This window comes from Culex pipiens, chromosome 2 (genome assembly GCF_016801865.2).
Source record: "Culex pipiens pallens isolate TS chromosome 2, TS_CPP_V2, whole genome shotgun sequence".
In the NCBI taxonomy this organism is placed as follows: domain Eukaryota; kingdom Metazoa; phylum Arthropoda; class Insecta; order Diptera; family Culicidae; genus Culex; species Culex pipiens.
The window spans coordinates 22,079,795-22,099,776 of NC_068938.1; the positions used below are offsets into that span (position 1 = coordinate 22,079,795).

Here is a 19,982-nt window from a genome sequence, read left to right on the forward strand (position 1 = left end):
AATTCTTAAATTCTTAAATTCTTAAATTCTTAAATTCTTAAATTCTTAAATTCTTAAATTCTTAAATTCTTAAATTCTTAAATTCTTAAATTCTTAAATTCTTAAATTCTTAAATTCTTAAATTCTTAAATTCTTAAATTCTTAAATTCTTAAATTCTTAAATTCTTAAATTCTTAAATTCTTAAATTCTTAAATTCTTAAATTCTTAAATTCTTAAATTCTTAAATTCTTAAATTCTTAAATTCTTAAATTCTTAAATTCTTAAATTCTTAAATTCTTAAATTCTTAAATTCTTAAATTCTTAAATTCTTAAATTCTTAAATTCTTAAATTCTTAAATTCTTAAATTCTTAAATTCTTAAATTCTTAAATTCTTAAATTCTTAAATTCTTAAATTCTTAAATTCTTAAATTCTTAAATTCTTAAATTCTTAAATTCTTAAATTCTTAAATTCTTAAATTCTTAAATTCTTAAATTATTAAATTCTTAAATTCTTAAATTCTTAAATTCTTAAATTCTTAAATTCTTAAATTCTTAAATTCTTAAATTCTTAAATTCTTAAATTCTTAAATTCTTAAATTCTTAAATTCTTAAATTCTTAAATTCTTAAATTCTTAAATTCTTAAATTCTTAAATTCTTAAATTCTTAAATTCTTAAATTCTTAAATTCTTAAATTCTTAAATTCTTAAATTCTTAAATTCTTAAATTCTTAAATTCTTAAATTCTTAAATTCTTAAATTCTTAAATTCTTAAATTCTTAAATTCTTAAATTCTTAAATTCTTAAATTCTTAAATTCTTAAATTCTTAAATTCTTAAATTCTTAAATTCTTAAATTCTTAAATTCTTAAATTCTTAAATTCTTAAATTCTTAAATTCTTAAATTCTTAAATTCTTAAATTCTTAAATTCTTAAATTCTTAAATTCTTAAATTCTTAAATTCTTAAATTCTTAAATTCTTAAATTCTTAAATTCTTAAATTCTTAAATTCTTAAATTCTTAAATTCTTAAATTCTTAAATTCTTAAATTCTTAAATTCTTAAATTCTTAAATTCTTAAATTCTTAAATTCTTAAATTCTTAAATTCTTAAATTCTTAAATTCTTAAATTCTTAAATTCTTAAATTCTTAAATTCTTAAATTCTTAAATTCTTAATTCTTAAATTCTTAAATTCTTAAATTCTTAAATTCTTAAATTCTTAAATTCTTAAATTCTTAAATTCTTAAATTCTTAAATTCTTAAATTCTTAAATTCTTAAATTCTTAAATTCTTAAATTATTAAATTCTTAAATTCTTAAATTCTTAAATTCTTAACTTCTTAAATTCTTAAATTCTTAAATTCTTAAATTCTTAAATTCTTAAATTCTTAAATTCTTAAATTCTTAAATTCTTAAATTCTTAAATTCTTAAATTCTTAAATTCTTAAATTCTTACATTCTTAAATTCTTAAATTCTTAAATTCTTAAATTATTAAATTATTAAATTCTTAAATTCTTAAATTCTTAAATTCTTAAATTCTTAAATTCTTAAATTCTTAAATTCTTAAATTCTTAAATTCTTAAATTCTTAAATTCTTAAATTCTTAAATTCTTAAATTCTTAAATTCTTAGATTCTTAAATTCTTAAATTCTTACATTCTTACATTCTTAAATTCTTAAATTCTTAAATTCTTAATTCTTAAATTCTTAAATTCTTAAATTCTTAAATTCTTAAATTCTTAAATTCTTAAATTCTTAAATTCTTAAATTCTTAAATTCTTAAATTCTTAAATTCTTAAATTCTTAAATTCTTAAATTCTTAAATTCTTAAATTCTTAAATTCTTAAATTCTTAAATTCTTAAATTATTAAATTCTTAAATTCTTAAATTCTTAAATTCTTAAATTCTTAAATTCTTAAATTCTTAGATTCTTAAATTCTTAAATTCTTAAATTCTTAAATTCTTAAATTCTTAAATTCTTAAATTCTTAAATTCTTAAATTCTTACATTCTTAAATTCTTAAATTCTTAAATTCTTAAATTCTTAAATTCTTAAATTCTTAAATTCTTAAATTATTAAATTCTTAAATTCTTAAATTCTTAAATTCTTAAATTCTTAAATTCTTAAATTCTTAAATTCTTAAATTCTTAAATTCTTAAATTCTTAAATTCTTAGATTCTTAAATTCTTAAATTCTTAAATTCTTAAATTCTTAAATTCTTAAATTCTTAAATTCTTAAATTCTTAAATTCTTAAATTCTTAAATTCTTAAATTCTTAAATTCTTACATTCTTACATTCTTAAATTCTTAAATTCTTAAATTCTTAAATTCTTAAATTCTTAAATTCTTAAATTCTTAAATTCTTAAATTCTTAAATTCTTAAATTCTTAAATTCTTAAATTCTTAAATTCTTAAATTCTTAAATTATTAAATTCTTAAATTCTTAAATTCTTAAATTCTTAAATTCTTAAATTCTTAAATTCTTAAATTCTTAAATTCTTAAATTCTTAAATTCTTAAATTCTTAAATTCTTAAATTCTTAAATTCTTAAATTCTTAAATTCTTAAATTCTTAAATTCATAAATTCTTAAATTCTTAAATTCTTAAATTCTTAAATTCTTAAATTCTTAAATTCTTAAATTCTTAAATTCTTAAATTCTTAAATTCTTAAATTCTTAAATTCTTAAATTCTTAAATTCTTAAATTCTTAAATTATTAAATTCTTAAATTCTTAAATTCTTAAATTCTTAAATTCTTAAATTCTTAAATTCTTAAATTCTTAAATTCTTAAATTCTTAAATTCTTAAATTCTTAAATTCTTAAATTCTTAAATTCTTAAATTCTTAAATTCTTAAATTCTTAAATTCTTAAATTATTAAATTCTTAAATTCTTAAATTCTTAAATTCTTAAATTCTTAAATTCTTAAATTCTTAAATTCTTAGATTCTTAAATTCTTAAATTCTTAAATTCTTAAATTCTTAAATTCTTAAATTCTTAAATTCTTAAATTCTTAAATTCTTAAATTCTTACATTCTTAAATTCTTAAATTCTTAAATTCTTAAATTCTTAAATTCTTAAATTCTTAAATTCTTAAATTATTAAATTCTTAAATTCTTAAATTCTTAAATTCTTAAATTCTTAAATTCTTAAATTCTTAAATTCTTAAATTCTTAAATTCTTAGATTCTTAAATTCTTAAATTCTTAAATTCTTAAATTCTTAAATTCTTAAATTCTTAAATTCTTAAATTCTTAAATTCTTAAATTCTTAAATTCTTAAATTCTTAAATTCTTACATTCTTAAATTCTTAAATTCTTAAATTCTTAAATTCTTAAATTCTTAAATTCTTAAATTCTTAAATTCTTAAATTCTTAAATTCTTAAATTCTTAAATTCTTAAATTCTTAAATTCTTAAATTCTTAAATTCTTAAATTCTTAAATTCTTAAATTCTTAAATTCTTAAATTCTTAAATTCTTAAATTCTTAAATTCTTAAATTCTTAAATTCTTAAATTCTTAAATTCTTAAATTCTTAAATTCTTAAATTCTTAAATTCTTAAATTCTTAAATTCTTAAATTCTTAAATTCTTAAATTCTTAAATTCTTAAATTCTTAAATTCTTAAATTCTTAAATTGGGTAAGTTGAGTTTTGTCGAAATCAGCATGATTTCAGTTATGCGTGCTATCGCGTTACACTTGTGGTTGTGATCAATCAAGTCACGCATTCACTGAACAGTCCCTTTACCCAGCGTTACCGTTGTCAAGCTGCGCGCTTTTTTGTTTGCATTTTGCGAGGTTTGTATCAATAAAAATTTAATTTATTTTTCTTGCTGCGTTGTCTTAATAAACTTGATTAATTGAAATTCATTAAGTAGCGTAGTGTAACAAAGATCATTAAATTGTACTGTTTATGAAGGATTTAACAAAAACATCTCCCAAACCAAAATTCCCACGAACAGTTCGTTACTGACCTTGAACTTCCCGCGTCCTTCACTGAAAAAGGTGTCCTTTGTTTTCACAACAAAGCAATCGTCGACCGCCCTCCTCATCAAACAAGAAAATGTCGCACCAATCGACGGAATCGCCCACCATAACCGGCTCGAACCACGGCCCGGACGAACCGAAGGCTTTCATCATCTGGAACCAGCGGTTGGCGGCAGCATCGGCCACTTCCACCCCGGTCAACGTCAGCACGGACAGCTGCTTCAGTTTCGCCTACGACGACGGGCCAAACACTTCGTCGGGGGAATTTTCCTCCTTCTCGTCGGAGGGTCACATCTTGCCGATCAGCGAATCCGGGGAGGTGCTGGCGGAGGAGCTCGAGTGTTCGGATCTGAAGTCGAAGGGGCCGCTTTATGTGAGTGTTTGATTGCTTTTGAGGGAAATTTGTTTGATGAAACGGCTTTTTGCTTTGCAGAACATCATCCGGAATAAGATGAATTTGAGCGAGAAACGCGGTCCGAAGTTCCTGTGCCAGGAGTGTCGTTACCCGACCAACACCCGCCTCAGCATGGTCACCCACATGAAGATACATCTGCGGCCGTTCTGCGAAGCGTGTTTCGCGGTTTTTGATTCCCAGGATGGAGTGGTAAGATGTTTGGCACCTGCAAGACTAATAGAATTGCTCAAAGAAACTCTTCCGCAGCACACGCACATTCGTGCGGCCCATCCGGAAGTGGTGCTGGGCGAGAGCAAAGATTTCTACTGTTTGCAGACGGTTGCTCCGCCGAATACGCCCACGCCGTTGTCCGACGACGAGATGAAGACGATCGAAGGGTTGGTCAATCCGATTGTGAAGTATCCGTTCAGCTTCCAACACCAGGAGGAAACCGAGGGCGAGGCCACCAACGAGGACGAGCCGCGACTTGTGATCGACGACGGACCCAGACCGAGAGGACGTCCTAAAAAGAGCCAAACACCGGTGGTGAAGCGGACGCTGAAGAAGAAGAAGTTTAAGAAGGTAAAGGTTGAAGATACCACGCCGGATAACGTGATGAAGAAGATCACGTCGCGATTTGGACGTTCGATTAGCTTAAAGATGCCACAGTTTTAAATTTTGGTAAACGACTGTCGCTTGTTAATGTTTTATTGTTAATGGATTTCAATCAAGGAATTGAACCGTCTTTTAAAAAGACCTGAGCTGAATTTTTGTTACTGGAATTAAACCATTCTCCTGAGTTAGAGGACATCGTTTTATTCGACACTTATCTACAAACAAATACAAACAAGTTAAAAATCGGCAAACTCTTTCACATACAAACACTTTGAGGTCACCATCAGCTCCGGCGGTTCCTCGTACGCATCGAACTGACTCGTGTCGCCGGGACCTGCCACTTTTGGAATAAACGGCGCCGTTACTTCCCCGTTCAGCAGCCCAATCCAGTTGGTGCCCCGGAACCACGCATGCTGCTTGATGTCACTCGTGCCGTTCTTCAGGTTGCCGAACCGCTTGGTAAGATCCACCTGCACCAGACTCTGTATCAAGTTCCTGATATCCGTGCCAAAGTTGGACGGGAACCGCACCTTGCCCTTGACGATCTTTTCAAACAGCAACATCTGATCGGCCGAGTGGGTGTAAAACGGCGAGTAGCCCGCGATCATTTCGTACAGCAGCACTCCAAAGGACCACCAATCGACGCTCTTGCCGTAGCCCTTGTTCTGGATGATCTCCGGTGCCAGATATTCGGGCGTTCCGCAGAGCGTCCACGTTCGATCCCGGATCAACTTGCAAAAGCCAAAGTCCGTGATCTTCACGTAACCCTTCGCATCGATCAGTATGTTCTCGGGCTTGAGATCGCGATAGATCAACCCCAGATGGTGCAGGTACTCAACGGCCAGGGCAACCTGCGCCCCGTAGAACTTGGTCTGATCTTCGCCAAAGCGTTTGTTCTTCCGCAGCAACGAGTACAGCTCACCCCCGCTGACGAACGGCATCGCAAGGTAGATAAAACTGTTGTCCTTGTAGCAGCTCTCCATGGTCACCAGAAACGGAAACTCGACGCTCTGCAAGATCCGCTTCTCATTCAGCATGTGCTGTAACTGCTTGAAATGGAAGTGAATGAAAATTTCAATTTTACTCCTTAATCGTCGGAAACGCCAAGTACCTGCTTCTGCCGGATGATACGCTCTTTGGACACGATCTTCATCGCAAAGTATTCCTCACTTTTCTTTTTGCGGATCAATCTCTACAATCGAAAAACAAAAATCTCAGCGTAAATCTCACAACTCCACCCAGCCAACTCACCACAACCCCGAACGCGCCCGTCCCCAGCGTCCGCAGCACGTCGTAATCGTCCAGCCCGGACTCGCTGGCCACCCGCGGGTTCTGGTACCGCCGCTCAAAGTCCACCTTGAGCCGGTTCAGCGTTTGCTTGTAGTCGCTGGTGCTCGAGAACTTTTTACCTCCTGCCCCGCGGGACGACGACTGCGTCGACGGGGAACTCTTGAGCGGGCTGTAGCTTTTCAGCGTCGGGGCCGACTTGACCTCGGCCATGGCTTCCGAACGGAGGGACGCAGCGAGACAGCACCTGTTTCCTCCTGCACTACCGGTGAGGCGACAGGTCAGCAGACATTTGAAGTGCTGGAGACGGCCCCATTCTGGCATGGTTTGCTGGGGTTTTGCTGGGTCCCTTTTTCAAACTTTTGGGATTTAAAATTAAAACGACACAAACATAAAACAATTATTTTCTTGGAAATTTCGCAAAATTTTAGATATCTTTTAAAACATTGCAGCAAAGACAACAAAAACCAACCTACACGAACATCTAAAATCACTCGGATTTTAATTGAAATTTGGTAGAAAAGAAAAAGATTTTTTTTTAGTTTTTGTTGGGCGTTTAATTTCAAAACCTAAATTTTTTATTCTACATGTTTTTAAATTTTATTTTTTAGGACTTTTTTTCATTCCTTTCAATTTTAGAATCTTATTCTTTTAAATTAGACACTAGATTAGACATCATGTTAGGCATTCTAAAATTTAAGAAATTTATAATTTAAAATTTTAACAGTTGAGTTCAAGAATTTAAGAGTTTAAGTCAGAATTCTAGAATTATTCGAGAAAGTAAGAATTTTTAGAATTTAAGAATTTGAGAATTTAAGAATTAAGGAATTTAAGAATTTCAGAATTTTAGAATTTAAGAATTTAAGCATAATTTTCTAACTCAAATAAAAAAGTGTTCCATCCAGATATCAACTCGGTTCGACCTGCAGCTTGTAGGGGACATCTGGAACTACCATCTGAGACTGAGAACGCTTTGGGTAAGGCAGTTTAACATATTAAATAGACACTTTTACTTTTAGTAAATTTTTTGGTTGTACATTTTTGCTTGGGGGACCCGTTAGATCTACAGATTGTCAAGGGAGACAGATTGGCCGATGCAAAATAAATCGGCACTGGCAACGTATGTTTTGCGCTTGCAACACTGCCAGTTTTGCTGGGCGTAAAGGGCGGTTGGTGTCCAGCGCGTTTTATCTGTCAAACATTGGCCAATCAGTTTGCCTTGACAATCTGTAGTTAGATCCCATTTTCTGGAACACGAAGTTAAAAAAATCTTCGATTCACATTTATTGAAAATCGCGTTCGTTTCCAAGGATACTATATGACACCAGAAAAAAGCAGCTTCTCATTTTTTTTTTTTTAACTTTCATTTTTTAAAGGGTTAAAATAGATGAAAACAAACATTTTTATGCATGTTTCTAATGTGAAATTGTGTTAGGAACACGAATATGATAAAATTATCACCAGAAAATGGGATCTAAGGGGTCCCCCAAGCAAAAATGTACTACCAAAAAATCACTAAAAATAAAAGTGTCTATTTATTATGTTAAACTGCCTTACCCAAAGCGTTCTCAATCTCAGATGGTAGTCCCAGATGTCCCCTACAAGCTGCAGGTCGAACCGAGTTGATATCTGGATGGAACACTTTTTTATTTGAGTTTGAAAATTATGCTATTTTTTCACTAAAATGCCAATAACTCCCTTTAGATTTAACCAATTGGGATGCTCTAACCTGCATTTTGTTGCATTTTTTAAGCCCTTTCAGATGCATTTTGAATTTTGAAATTAAATTCAATTTTGCCTAAGTTATAGCCTTTTTAAGATTTTTGAGTTTTTGAACCTTCAAAATTTGTGTCCCGATTTACCCGATTCCCCGTTTACCTAGAGTGCTCATATTTTGGCCAGATGCTAGTTTTATATGTACAAACAACCCCTGCAAATTTCAGGCTGATTGGTGAGGTCGATGCGAGATGAGTATGGTTTGCTCGTGGACTCGCTCTTAAATTTTTAGATTGTTTTCTGTTGACTTCTATTTTCATTAAAATTTTGAAGTTTTTAACAAAAACATTTTTTTGCCCCCTGATTTTTCGGGTCAACTTTGAAGGGGAGGACATCCCTAGCACACACGTAACGCATTGCGACAGTGTAACGCTACCCCACAATTTTGACAGCAGCCGCCAATCTCCTTTACCGATAATAAACTGTTTACGTTTTCAATCCTCAATACAAGATTCAACAGAGAAAGTTTTACGGGATTCAAAAACATCTTTTTAAACCTGTTTTAAAGAAAATTTAAGAGTATTTTAATCGTTAAACGTTGACCAAAGCAAAGCATCACATCACACGATGGCAGGCAATCCCGCGGAGGAAACATTCGACCAGGCAGAGGTAAGACAAGTTTTCTACATTATGTTTACAAAATTCTCAACAAACACCTTCTCACCAGTACGACGACGAAGACCTGGGCGAAGTCCAGATCGAATCCACGGCCGGACGCAAGCGCCTGTTCAGCAAGGAGCTGCGCTGCATGATGTACGGCTTCGGGGACGACCAGAATCCGTACACGGAGAGTGTGGACCTGCTGGAGGATTTGGTGATCGAGTTCATCACCGAGATGACCCACCGGGCGATGGAGATTGGGCGTACCGGGCGCGTCCAGGTCGAGGACATCATCTTTCTGGTGCGAAAGGACGCACGCAAGTACTCGCGCGTGAAGGACCTGCTGACGATGAACGAGGAGCTGAAGCGGGCCCGGAAGGCGTTCGACGAGATTAAGTACGTCGGGGCGGAGGCGAAGATTAAGGAGAAGTAAGGGGGATTAATATAGGGACTGGCTAGGAATGGAATGTCGTTTTGTGTTGAATCCGAACGTCCGAGGATGGCTTTATTCGGAAATTCTAATAGGGATAGTGCTGTCTACAGCGAGAGATTCAACTAACAATCTAAACTCTTAAACGTATTAGGAAATGCTTACAAATTTACAGTTCGTCGTGGTTATTTCCCTCAACGGAATCACACTCACAGTTTGAAGATGTCCCCGGTTGGCTGGCCTGTTCCATTCCAGGAAGAATCTGCACGGGACTAACGATGTTTCGACTGTATTCCTGAGAAGATCGATTGATTAGTTGAGATTTTAAGAATCTTAACCCAACTAACCTTGAACAACAGCCCGGAATAGCACAGAATCGATCGCGGCAGCAGGTGCTGATCGACGAAGGCTTTCGCGTTGTCCCGAACTGTAATCATCTCGTCGTCTTGCTGTCTTGCCCGCTGAATGTTTTCAATCAAGTCGGACAGATCACGCTTCAGCGGCAAATATTCCCTTCCCTGCTCGAGTTTGCTGTAAAAGTGCTCGTAATACTTGGATGCCTGCTTGAAAACGACGGACGATCCGCCGAGCAGGTACGGGAACCGGTAGGCCGCCACCGTTCCGTCCACGTTGACCTGGTACTTGTAGTCGAAGAAGTCAAAGAAGGAAATGTGCGCCACCTTCGGACCGTATTTCTTTTCTTCATCCCGGAAAAAGAAAAAGTTCGTCAGTGAGGCGTTTACCAGATCCGGATGTTGCTGGGACAGTCCGACCAGGTCAAGCCGCTCACGGCACGCGTCCCGACCTCGCCAAAACGCTTTTGGGACCTTCTCCTCCCAAGGAACGCCCTTCCGCTGAACCGAGAGCATATCGAGAGAAACTCGACTCATGGCCTCGAGGGAAGCTTCAACGAGATCGTACGTCGGCATCACGATGTCGAACGTGTCTTCGCTGCCGCACCAGGAAAAGATCGGGTACGGTCCGGTGGTCCTTCGGTGACCTCCTTTGGTGACAAGTGGCCAATCGCCGAGGTTCACAAAAAGCTCCATATCCGGGAGAAGCGTTTTCCTCGCCAACGAGAGCAATATCGCGTCCATGTACATCTTGAAACCGGTGTACCGCCCATAGCAGGTTCGATAGATTTGGTTGTCCTTGACCACGTAATTACAGAGCGAAACCGAGCCCGGTTTGTCGTACTGCTGAATGATCCGCGGTCGCAAACTGGAAAAATTCACCGCCCGAAACGGAATCAAATCGCTGTTGATCTGGACGTCCTCACTGGGACACCCGATCTGCTCCATCCAATCTTCCAGCGGTGCCTGCGGACAGTAGCAGTTTTCCGTGTACAGCTTGCCCTCAAACCTATAAGGCGACTGTCCCAAATGCCGCTCTCCCAGAAGCACGTGAATCTCCACGTTCCAGCACGTTTCCATCAACTTGTACCGAATGATCGACGAGCCATCGACCCGGTCAATCTGCTCAATCTTCACCCGGCACGACCCAATCCGGGAGTGCCCCTTGAACAACACCCGATATTGCTGAGGAACTCTGGAAAAAAACCAAAACCAACCTGTTACTCACCACCCCACAAAAAACCAAAACAGCTGATTTCTACTCACATCCTCCCCGCACCGTCCCGGGACTCCACGAAGAAATACCTCGCATTCAGCGGCAGCTTGTCGGCCAGTTCCAGGCCCGGTCCCCAAACCCGCGTGTCATCGCCCCGAATCGAACCGAGCAGCTGCACCAGGGCGAGAAACAGCACTTGCAAAAGTTTCATTTTTTCACGCAAAAACTTTTCAATCGATTTCCTTGCGGCCGACCCGCGGCAGCAACGGGATCGATACTGAACGAACAGTTTTGTGGGGGCGGCAGGCAGTGACCGGCGCGCTGGCTGTTGATTTCGGTACCGTTGAACTGTGACGAAGGCGGTGGCGTGTTTACAAACAAATAACGGGAGTAAACAGATGGGTGGTTGGTGGGTGAGGTGGTTGGGGGGTGGTGATGGGAAAGAGGGTGGTTTTGAGAATCGGTAAAGTAGAATTGTAGAGATGGTCTGGTTGTGAATTCGAAAATGCAGTACGAAATTAGAGTGGTTCAATCTAAACTTTCAGCTGTTTTGACCTTTCACACAATTTTTGAATTAGGACCATATACAGGGTTGTTACGGACGGCGCGGATCGCGCGGATGGCGCGTTTCGCGCGGATCTGGCGCGGATTTGCTGGCTAATTTTGCTCAGGCGCGGATGGCAATTTTGATAAATAAATTAATTGAGAGAGATAGAATTACTTTCATGTTCTTAAGAAAAATATTATCAGGAATTACGATAATTTGTTTTTTCCTTTGAGTGCAAGAATTTCATATTTTTTATTAATTGAATTTTCTTCTGAAAATGTTTGTTTGTATTTTCTTGGTACGAAACGTGGAAAAATGAAGATGAAGATTATGTAGAAATTATTTTGTATGTTTCTTGTCATTTCTTAACATCTCCTGCTCCGAATATTTAATATCTTTTGAGTTTTGAGTAATGATATTTAACCTTATTTATTTTTCCAGTATGTCCAGTATGGATTTATTAAATTTTTAATGTTGTAAATCAAATATTACAAACTTTTCCCGAAGATATAGACATTAGAATGTGTAACAAAAACTATTATTGGGGCTTGTTCTTGTGGGCGCCAAATATGAGCTTGATTGGACGTAACAGAAGCTGGCCTCCACTTTCGAATTTTAGATGGAATTTAGAAATATGGAATTGAAATGGAGTTTAGAAATATTTTTTTTTCTAAATTTAAACATTCTTGGCGAAAATAAAAAGATCAGAACATTCCAAATTCAAAGCTTCCCAAATTCAAAAATTCGAAACTTTTTTTTGTTTTAATGGTTTTTATAAACAAAAAATCAAAATACATATATTTTTTTCGAAATTTCTAAAATTGTAATTTAAAAAATCTGAAATTTCTAAATTCAAAATTTTAGAAATCTGAATTCAAATTACCAAAAATTTGGGTAATCAAAAATTTGAATATTTAAAAAAATCTAAATTAAAAAGTTAAAATTTAAAATCTAGAAAATATCAAATTCAAAACAATATAGAAAACAACAAAAATATTTCTCAAATCTAAAATAATTTTAGTATTCCTAAGCTTTTTAATGATTAAATTCTTAAATTCTTAAATTCTTAAATGTTTATATTTTTAAATTCGTAATTCTTGAATTCAAAAATTCTTGATTTCTTAAATTCTTGAATGTCACAATTTTTGATGTCATATTTTATGTTAGAGATTTTGAAATTATGAGAAGAAAATATTTTATATATCGGAAATTAAATTTCTTTCGGAGTGAAATTTTAGCGAAGATTTTGGATTATAAACTGTATAAAAAGATAAAGATTGGTATGTAAAGAATCAATAGTAAAAGAAAAATAGTAATTCATGAAGTGGATAGAGAAATTAACAATAGTTAATAAATAGAGGTAACAAACAAGCTTAGATTTTTATTGAGGGCAATTTACAGGGATGATGAGAAATTATTCAAATAGATAAATAAAGAAAAGGCACAAAACAAAATTGACATCGCTTCCAAATTAAGGGAAAGCAGACAGTTTGTTACAGTAGCATCAATTGGTAAAATAGAGTGGAAAAGCGTTGAGAAATAAGAGAATCAAATAAGTAAAATCGAAATCAAACGGAGGATAGTTAGCAGAAGCCGTTTTAGAAAATAAGTGAAACAAAATAAACAGAAGATAGCTGTTAGCTGAAATGGAAAGAAGAGAAACCCCGTTCTGCGATGCTCAGGTACATCCACAGCAGTTGACTCAACATACTGCGAATCAAAACAATACCGTCTACAATCACACATTACTTCCCTTTCCCACATTGACGCGCCCCTTTCTTCTAGCCGTCTCCACTCTGACCCTCGCTGGTCAAAGGTTTACGAGTCTTTTCCACAGGCCACCAGCTAGGTTACAGCTTGTCATCATGATGACTAAACCAAGCCAACGTGGAGGTAAGAAAATAGGACACTTGCAAGGAACCAGAGCCATGCTGTTTTGTCCAAACAGCACTACGGATGTAGTTGGGCTCTTTCCGGGATGTTCCTCGCCTGGGTGTCCACCGACGAGTATCATCAGTATCATGCACCCTTGGCCTGCTAAAACAAATCAGGAATTTGCCAAAATTTAAAATAAGCTAAAAAAACACAAAAAAACGAAAAATAAATCTTAATTAAAAAATAAAAAAAAAGCTATTGAACATTCATATTCGTTGAAAATTAAGACATTCAATAGGTAACAGATGTTCAAAATAATAAACATAGAAATAAAAAAGCAGAAAATGCTATAAAAATTAGAGAAAAATATTCTACGCAATCTTCATATGAGCAGTTCTCTGAGATTTCGGTCATTCGATTTTTTTTGTATTTTTTAATCCGGCTGAAACTTTTTTGGTGCCTTCGGTATGCCCAAAGAAGCCATTTTGCATCATTAGTTTGTCCATATAATTTTCCATACAAATTTTGCAGCTGTCCATACAAAATTGATGCATGAAAATTCAAAAATCTGTATCTTCCGAAGAAATTTTTTGATCGATTTGGTGTCTTCGGCAAAGTTGTAGGTATGGATACGGACTACACTGAAAAAAAATGATACACGGTAAAAAAATTGTTGGTGAATTTTTATTTAACATTTTATCACTAAAACTTGATTTGCAATCTGGATGCCGTATTTTTAATTTTTTTTATTTTTTGATTTGTTTTAGAGGACATAAAATGCCAACTTTTCAGAAATTTCCAGGTTGTGCAAAAAATCTTTGAGCGAGTTATGATTTTTTTAATCAATGATGATTTTTTCAAAAAATCGAAATATTGGTCGCAAAAATTTTTCAACTTCATTTTTCGATGTGAAATCAAATTTGCAATCATAAAGTACTCTAGTGAAATTTTGATAAAGTGCACCGTTTTCAAGTTAAATCCATATTTCGGTGACTTTTTTGAAAAAAGTTGCAGTTTTTAATTTTTTTAAATTTGTGCACATGTTTACTTACTTTTGAAAAAAATATTTTTGAAAAACTGAGAAAATTCTCTATATTTTGCTTTATTGAACTTTGTTGATACGACCCTAAGTTTTTTTTACCGTATATCATTTTTTTCCAGTGTAGTCCGTATCCACACCTACAACTTTGTCGAAGACACCAAATCGATCAAAAAATTCCTTCAAAAGATACAGATTTTTGAATTTTCATGCATCATTTTTGTATGAACAGCTGCCAAATTTGTATGGAAAATTATATGGACAAACTAATGATGCAAAATGGCTTCTTTGGGCATACCAAAGGCACCAAAAAAGTTTCAGCCGGATTAAAAAATACAAAAATTAAAAATGAAGAAAAAAGACCGATTTCGTAGAGAATTGCTCATTTTTTTTTTATTTCACAGTTTTTTCTTGAGTTTGTATGCATAGATATTTTTTTTAATTTTGTTTTCTTAGTCTTGAATAAATTTTTATTCTTGTTTTTTTTCGAATTATTTTTTTCGGATCTCAATATTTTTTTTTTGCTGAAATGTTTAGATTGTAAAAAATAAATTGTTTATTGCCATATTATTTGTACAAAACTGCACCATTCGTAGATTTTGTAATTTTAATTCCATTCGTTAAACAAAATAAACCCACATTTTAAGAAGAGAGCTGCATAAAGGCACTATAAAACAGGGACCATCACACGGAATTAGTCTTCCATATTTTTCCGCTTCTGCAAATAAAATAAGAACAAATTTATTCAATCTCATAGTCAACAAACAACACAAAAACACCAGTCGCAGTCAGTCCCGTCTTACTCGCCCACATGTCCCGCCACACTATCATCAATTTCTATAACCGTATCGTCAATCTCAATCACGGCCACTTCGTCCTCGGACTCCAGCTCCGACGAAACGTCCCCGTCCGTCGACGAACCGTGGTCCAAATTCCCTCCCCGCTGCTGCTGCTGCTCCCCATCAACCACAATCGACCTGATAACGTCCAAGTCGTTGAAGAACCTCCCCCCGTCCATCCCCGAGTCCGCGTCCTCGTCTTCGTCACCGCTAATGTCCTCGTCCATGTCCAAAGATTGGTAAAGACTTACGTTCGTTGGCAGGTCGTCGTCCCCGGCCGCCGCCGGCGCCATCTGGTCCACGAAGCAGGAGCTGTTAAAATCCAGCTCGGCGCCGTTGAACACGACAAAGTTGGCCTGGCCGTTGCCGCGGAACGCGCACTCCCCGGTGAAGCGGAACTCGGGGCGATCGATTTGGGCGTAGTTGGTGTAGGTGGTGCGGGGTTCGGGGGATTCGTTGGCGTCGTCGTCCGCGTCCAGGATGACTCCGTAGCTTTTGCAGGCGTTGATTTGGGCGGCGGTGAAGGCGATCTGGCCGCCGCGAAGCACTTCGAGCCCGTTGATGCAGGACTGGATGATGGTGTTTGCCAGTTGAATGGTGCAGTTTTGGTTGGAGTAGATTCCGGTGGAGAAGTGTTGGATGACGGAGTTTTCGAAGCGGACGGTGGAGTTGCCGAACACGACTACGCCTTGCTTGGTGGTGGATTTGGGATCGCCGACGAGGCAGCAGTTTTTGAACGTTACGTTACCGCGCTTGACGAGGACGCCTGTGCGGACGTTGGCACAGTCCAGCATGATGTTCTCAAAGCAATAGTCTCCGTCGATCGTGAGAAGAATGCTGTCGTCGTCTTTGGAACTTACGACGGGAATGTCTTCAAGGGCTTGTAATTTTTCGCGCTCGCAAGCCTCGACAAAGTTGACCGAGCTGATGGCTCGCAGCGAACCCGCGCTGTTGAGATATTCTAGAAACTTGATCTGGTGCTTGCCCGGGGGCAGATATAGATCATCCGATGACTTGCACCGATCCAGCGCGCCCTGCAGCGAGTCGCAAATCCGAACGATCTTCCGCTGGTCAATATATCGCTTTGCCTCGTTCAAATACTGCATCTGCTGATCCAGCGTTCCGACGTGGGTCACCACGAAAGCTTCAGCCGTAACTTCAAGCCCAGCTTCGAACGCGGAGTCGTCTTCGGGAAAGCGAACTTTCTCGTACACTTCCCTCATCGCCGGATTCTCCAGAATGTCAATCTCGTTCTTGATCGCGTTCAACCTCAGGTGAAGCTTCATCATATCTGTGGCCTTGCTGTTCAACGTCAAGTCGGCACATTCCGCATCCTCCTCGTTCTCTTCCTGCTCGTCAATCTCCATCTCCAGCAGCTCGCGCTTCTTCTGAATGTAATTTGCTTCGGCCAGCAAAGCAAGTACGTGCGAAGACAACCGCTTCGACATGGCCTTATTCTTCAAATCGTAGTAAAACTTGACCCGACTCTCCAGATGCTTCCCCGCCCAATCGACGTCATCATCACTGTCATTGTCCCACGGCATCCAGATGTGCTGGTAGAAGAACCGCAACCGGTCCACGCACTCCGCCGTCCGGTCCACGTTCAACGCGTCATTCTCCTGGTCCTTCAACGGCCACAGCTCCTCCAGCGAAACCGTCTGCCGTTCCGGCAAATGCACATCATCATCCTGCACGGCCTCCACCAGGAACGTCGCCTTCAACTCGTCAAACAGCACCTGCTCGACCGTGCCCATGATGACCGTTGGAAAGGGAATGGCCAGGTCTTCGCACAAAACGCGCGGCACTCGCCACAGCGCCTGCCAGCCGGTCGGTTCGATCGCAATCTCCACGTAGTTGGCCCACTCGGTGCGGACGGCGCTGGCCCCAACCGGAATGCCCTCGCGCGCACCCAGAACCGTGGAAATTTCCTGCATCCGGGTGAGGAGCGACTTTTCGAACTCGTACACTTCCATTGCTGGAATTGGGGGAAGGGATTTTTGTAAGATAGTCTTCAACTAGCACTTTACGATCACTTACTTGCTTAAATAGTAACTTTTAAAAGTGAAAAAAGATAAAACAATAAAAATAGTTTACAATCAAACAGTTTCGCGCTCTGAACGTTACCGAAAAGCAGCAAACTTTTTCAAAATTTGACTGGCTGTCAGAACCCTTCGGAAATATTTCAATGTCGCACCCCCGTCGCACCGAACACTGAAAGAAAAAAAAAATACAGTTTTAATTTAAATTTTTTAAAATTAATTAAAAAAAATGAACATAGGGCTTAAGAACCCTATTGTCGAACAAAGGTTTTGAAACGTCAACATCAGTATGATGTCGTAAGCGGTAGATCGGAGGGCTTTTGTTAATTTGATTTGGTTAACCGCGGTGGATTTTCTTGAAATAATTCGAACTGTCAAAAATCCACCAAAACATCTACCACATTGATCACACAAAAAACTGTGGTAGAAAAGTATCCACCGGTAGATCCATTGGTGGATTTTTGACAGTTCGAATTATTTCAAGAAATTCCACCGCGGTTAACCAAATCAAATTAACAAAAGCCCTCGGGGTTCAAATCCCGGCTCGGACCAACACAACTGCAGTGATGGTGATCTTTTCCCTTCTGGATTCGATTGCTTAGTAAAGGGAAGGTAGTGTATCGTCACAAATTGGACCTTATCACGACACCTTAGGGAGGCGACCTATGGAATGTTAACTTTAACCTAAACATGTTAACATTAGTTGAGTGAAAAACTGCCACTGAATCCGCTTTGTAAATGCCGGCCCCGATACTCTTCACGGGTGTTCCCCTCAGGAACTGGGAAAGATTTACTTACCAAGAGTAAGAAAAAAATTAAACATTTTCAATATTTCTAAAAATTTAAAATTCAAAACAAAAATTAAAAAAATTACAGTTAAAATTATGTATAATTCTGAAATTCTAAATTTTCAGCTTAAAAAAAAGCAAAAGGAAAAGATTTAAAAAATATTCAAACATTAAAAATAAAATGGAAAAATTAAAAACAAAAAAAAAGTTTAAAAAAATGTTATATAGGGGAAATTCTCGTATCTTTGGCAGGTTAAGCACTCGCTCCTAACTCCATCCAATTTGCTGATTTTCACTATCTAAACAACTAATTCTGCAAAACTTTTGATAGAAACTTGCTTGCTCACTTCTTATTGAACTATTTATCACTCGATTTCTGTTGAAAACGCTATTAATTAGCTTTAATTGAATGTTAAAGTTCTGACCTGCCAACATTAGAGGCACGCTGGAATTAGATGCTGTTCTCCTACTTTTTTGATATTTTTTTCAGGAATTTTCTTTATTTTATTTTTTTAATTTCATAAATTTAAAAATAATCAATTTTTTTAAAAATTCAAAAAAATTTTTTTTTTCAAAATTTATCGATTTTTTTAAAGATCTGAATTATTTCAAAATTATTTATAAATCTGAAATATTAAATTTTCACCTTAAAACAGTATAAAGCAAAAAAGGTAGTAAATATTCAAAGTTTTAAAAATTTGATTGAAAAAATTAAAAACAAAAAAAAATATTATAAACTTTGATTTTTTTTAAAGCTCAAAAATTTCAACAATTTTATTAATTTAAAAATTTAAAAAATTACATTTTTTATAAATATGAATTATTTCAAAATAACGTTTAAATCAGAATTATTTCAAGGTTATTTATAAAATTGAAATTAAAAATTTTCAGCTTAAACAAATTATAAAGCAAAAATGTAATACAAACATATTAAAACATTTGAAATTGAAAAAAAAACAACAAATCTTTAAAAAATATAAATAAAAAAAACAAAAATTTAAAAATTTTATAAAATGGCATAATAAAAAAAATCATATTTTTTATGAATTCAAAGCTTAGTCGAGATGACGGTACATTTCTAGAGTTTTTTTTTAAAGATCCTATAAGTTATTGTATTTCATATCAAGAGTTTTTTAATAGGTCCTATAAACATATAAAACACAATAGCTTATAGGACCTTTTCAAAACAAACTCATGAATTTTAATTTATTATTCATTGTTCATTTAATCACCCAAAAAAGTTTGAAAATCTTTTTTTATCAGTGCATTAACATTCACAGTCAATCCCTTCAGAAAGATGTTTAGTCCCACCTTGATGTGTATATCCTGGTTTGTTCTGACATTTCTTCTCCAAAACATAAACACATGCTGCCGTTCGATTTTTGCATCGAATACCGGCAATTTTTGCTTAAGTTTTTCATTAAAAGTTAGGTAAGTTTATCAAAAAACCTTCTAAACTTATTGAAAATGTGTTGTTTCAACTTATAACTAAAAGTTTTATTTAAAATCTCTACAACTTTCCTCAAATTTAACCAGGAGCCGCAAACATAATCCTCTCTCCCTCCTTACGTCATCAGCCCGCGACTTGCGAAATCTAGGAAATGTCATTACTCAGAGCGCTCGGAAGTGAACTGTTTGCCGCGTACCGCCAGGGACTGACCTCAGGAACGTCGCTCCGCTCGTTTGCCGTGTCCTCGCTTCGAGCCTCCACAGAAAAGGAAGCAGTCGAGGAAGATCCCGCGGCCGAAGGGGAAGCCAAGAGTGCCGCCCCGGTTGACGACCCGAAGGATCGCACCCGGGTGATTCCGGTGGAGACGAGCATCCGGTATCTGGCTAGCGAGGCCTACCAGCAGACTTACCAGGGCGAGCCGGTGTGGAAGAATTACAGGCGGAACCACAAGGGGCTGTACCCGCCGAAGCAGACGCGCAAGACGTGCGTGCGGAAGGGCAAGCTTTCGACGGGGAATCCGTGTCCGGTGTGCCGGGACGAGTACCTGGTGCTGGACCACCAGAACGTGGAGCTGCTGAAGCAGTTTGTGTCGCCGCAGACGGGCAAGGTGCTGAGCTACTCGATAACGGGGCTGTGCCAGCGGAAGCAGCTGGAGTTGAAGGTGGCGATCGACCGGGCCATGGACTACGGGTTGATTACGTTTGACGTGCCGTTCCGGGACTACGATTACGCCGAGTACTACGCGGAGAGGAAGCAGTGAAGGGTGTGCGGGGTT

General features: G+C 36.5%; 6 protein-coding genes across 8 annotated transcripts; 3 read left to right on the forward strand and 3 right to left on the reverse strand.

The window, feature by feature from the left end:
• The first annotated feature begins 4,004 nt into the window (after window positions 1-4,004).
• LOC120421154 (uncharacterized) lies at window positions 4,005-5,156 on the forward strand. The gene is made up of 3 exons (XM_039584344.2): window positions 4,005-4,332; window positions 4,393-4,563; window positions 4,621-5,156. The coding sequence occupies exons 1-3, from the start codon at window positions 4,036-4,038 to the stop codon at window positions 5,026-5,028; spliced, it is 876 nt and encodes a 291-aa protein (XP_039440278.1). The 5' UTR covers window positions 4,005-4,035; the 3' UTR covers window positions 5,029-5,156.
• On the reverse strand, window positions 5,150-6,648 carry LOC120421152 (cAMP-dependent protein kinase catalytic subunit beta). Of its 2 annotated transcripts, none has more exons than XM_039584342.2 (3): window positions 6,220-6,648; window positions 6,080-6,160; window positions 5,150-6,017 (listed from the first exon to the last, which is right to left on the reverse strand). In XM_039584342.2, exons 1-3 carry the CDS (start codon window positions 6,577-6,579, stop codon window positions 5,205-5,207), a joined length of 1,254 nt encoding a protein of 417 aa, XP_039440276.1. In that variant the 5' UTR covers window positions 6,580-6,648; the 3' UTR covers window positions 5,150-5,204. The 2 variants fall into 2 exon arrangements, with proteins under 2 accessions (XP_039440276.1, XP_039440277.1); XM_039584343.2 differs by having other exon boundaries at window positions 5,150-6,014; window positions 6,220-6,647.
• A 1,832-nt stretch (window positions 6,649-8,480) lies between these two features.
• On the forward strand, window positions 8,481-9,087 carry LOC120421159 (transcription initiation factor TFIID subunit 13). The gene is made up of 2 exons (XM_039584351.2): window positions 8,481-8,640; window positions 8,699-9,087. Exons 1-2 carry the CDS (start codon window positions 8,599-8,601, stop codon window positions 9,062-9,064), a joined length of 408 nt encoding a protein of 135 aa, XP_039440285.1. The 5' UTR covers window positions 8,481-8,598; the 3' UTR covers window positions 9,065-9,087.
• Window positions 9,088-9,103: 16 nt separating this feature from the next.
• LOC120421158 (protein O-glucosyltransferase 2-like) lies at window positions 9,104-10,989 on the reverse strand. Its single transcript, XM_039584350.1, has 3 exons — window positions 10,681-10,989; window positions 9,409-10,609; window positions 9,104-9,356 (listed from the first exon to the last, which is right to left on the reverse strand). The coding sequence occupies exons 1-3, from the start codon at window positions 10,839-10,841 to the stop codon at window positions 9,231-9,233; spliced, it is 1,488 nt and encodes a 495-aa protein (XP_039440284.1). The 5' UTR covers window positions 10,842-10,989; the 3' UTR covers window positions 9,104-9,230.
• Window positions 10,990-14,623: 3,634 nt separating this feature from the next.
• On the reverse strand, window positions 14,624-17,116 carry LOC120421156 (protein nessun dorma). 2 transcript variants are annotated; one of them, XM_039584348.2, is made up of 3 exons: window positions 16,968-17,116; window positions 15,182-16,905; window positions 14,624-14,809 (listed from the first exon to the last, which is right to left on the reverse strand). In XM_039584348.2, exons 2-3 carry the CDS (start codon window positions 16,901-16,903, stop codon window positions 14,786-14,788), a joined length of 1,746 nt encoding a protein of 581 aa, XP_039440282.1. In that variant the 5' UTR covers window positions 16,904-16,905; window positions 16,968-17,116; the 3' UTR covers window positions 14,624-14,785. The 2 variants fall into 2 exon arrangements, with proteins under 2 accessions (XP_039440282.1, XP_039440280.1); XM_039584346.2 differs by lacking the exon at window positions 14,624-14,809 and having other exon boundaries at window positions 14,816-16,905.
• A 2,009-nt stretch (window positions 17,117-19,125) lies between these two features.
• On the forward strand, window positions 19,126-19,967 carry LOC120421172 (28S ribosomal protein S18b, mitochondrial). The gene is made up of 2 exons (XM_039584367.2): window positions 19,126-19,188; window positions 19,294-19,967. The coding sequence occupies exon 2, from the start codon at window positions 19,359-19,361 to the stop codon at window positions 19,965-19,967; it is 609 nt and encodes a 202-aa protein (XP_039440301.1). The 5' UTR covers window positions 19,126-19,188; window positions 19,294-19,358.
• The last annotated feature ends 15 nt before the right edge of the window (window positions 19,968-19,982 follow it).

Excerpts from the sequence above, each read along its gene's own strand:
- LOC120421159 (XM_039584351.2), top strand. The coding sequence starts at position 8,599 with ATGGCAGGCAATCCCGCGGAGGAAACATTCGACCAGGCAGAG. Across the intron at positions 8,641-8,698 it reads AAACATTCGACCAGGCAGAG|TACGACGACGAAGACCTGGG; the intron begins GTAAGACAAGTT and ends CCTTCTCACCAG.
- LOC120421156 (XM_039584346.2), bottom strand. The coding sequence starts at position 16,903 with ATGGAAGTGTACGAGTTCGAAAAGTCGCTCCTCACCCGGATGCAGGAA.
- LOC120421158 (XM_039584350.1), bottom strand. The coding sequence starts at position 10,841 with ATGAAACTTTTGCAAGTGCTGTTTCTCGCCCTGGTGCAGCTGCTCGGT. Across the intron at positions 10,610-10,680 it reads CGGGACGGTGCGGGGAGGAT|AGTTCCTCAGCAATATCGGG; the intron begins GTGAGTAGAAAT and ends GTTTTTTTCCAG. Across the intron at positions 9,357-9,408 it reads ATTCCGGGCTGTTGTTCAAG|GAATACAGTCGAAACATCGT; the intron begins GTTAGTTGGGTT and ends CGATCTTCTCAG.
- LOC120421172 (XM_039584367.2), top strand. The coding sequence starts at position 19,359 with ATGTCATTACTCAGAGCGCTCGGAAGTGAACTGTTTGCCGCGTACCGC.
- LOC120421152 (XM_039584342.2), bottom strand. The coding sequence starts at position 6,579 with ATGCCAGAATGGGGCCGTCTCCAGCACTTCAAATGTCTGCTGACCTGT. Across the intron at positions 6,161-6,219 it reads CGGGCGCGTTCGGGGTTGTG|AGATTGATCCGCAAAAAGAA; the intron begins GTGAGTTGGCTG and ends TTTCGATTGTAG. Across the intron at positions 6,018-6,079 it reads GTATCATCCGGCAGAAGCAG|CAGTTACAGCACATGCTGAA; the intron begins GTACTTGGCGTT and ends TTCCATTTCAAG.
- LOC120421154 (XM_039584344.2), top strand. The coding sequence starts at position 4,036 with ATGTCGCACCAATCGACGGAATCGCCCACCATAACCGGCTCGAACCAC. Across the intron at positions 4,333-4,392 it reads AGTCGAAGGGGCCGCTTTAT|AACATCATCCGGAATAAGAT; the intron begins GTGAGTGTTTGA and ends TTTGCTTTGCAG. Across the intron at positions 4,564-4,620 it reads TTGATTCCCAGGATGGAGTG|CACACGCACATTCGTGCGGC; the intron begins GTAAGATGTTTG and ends ACTCTTCCGCAG.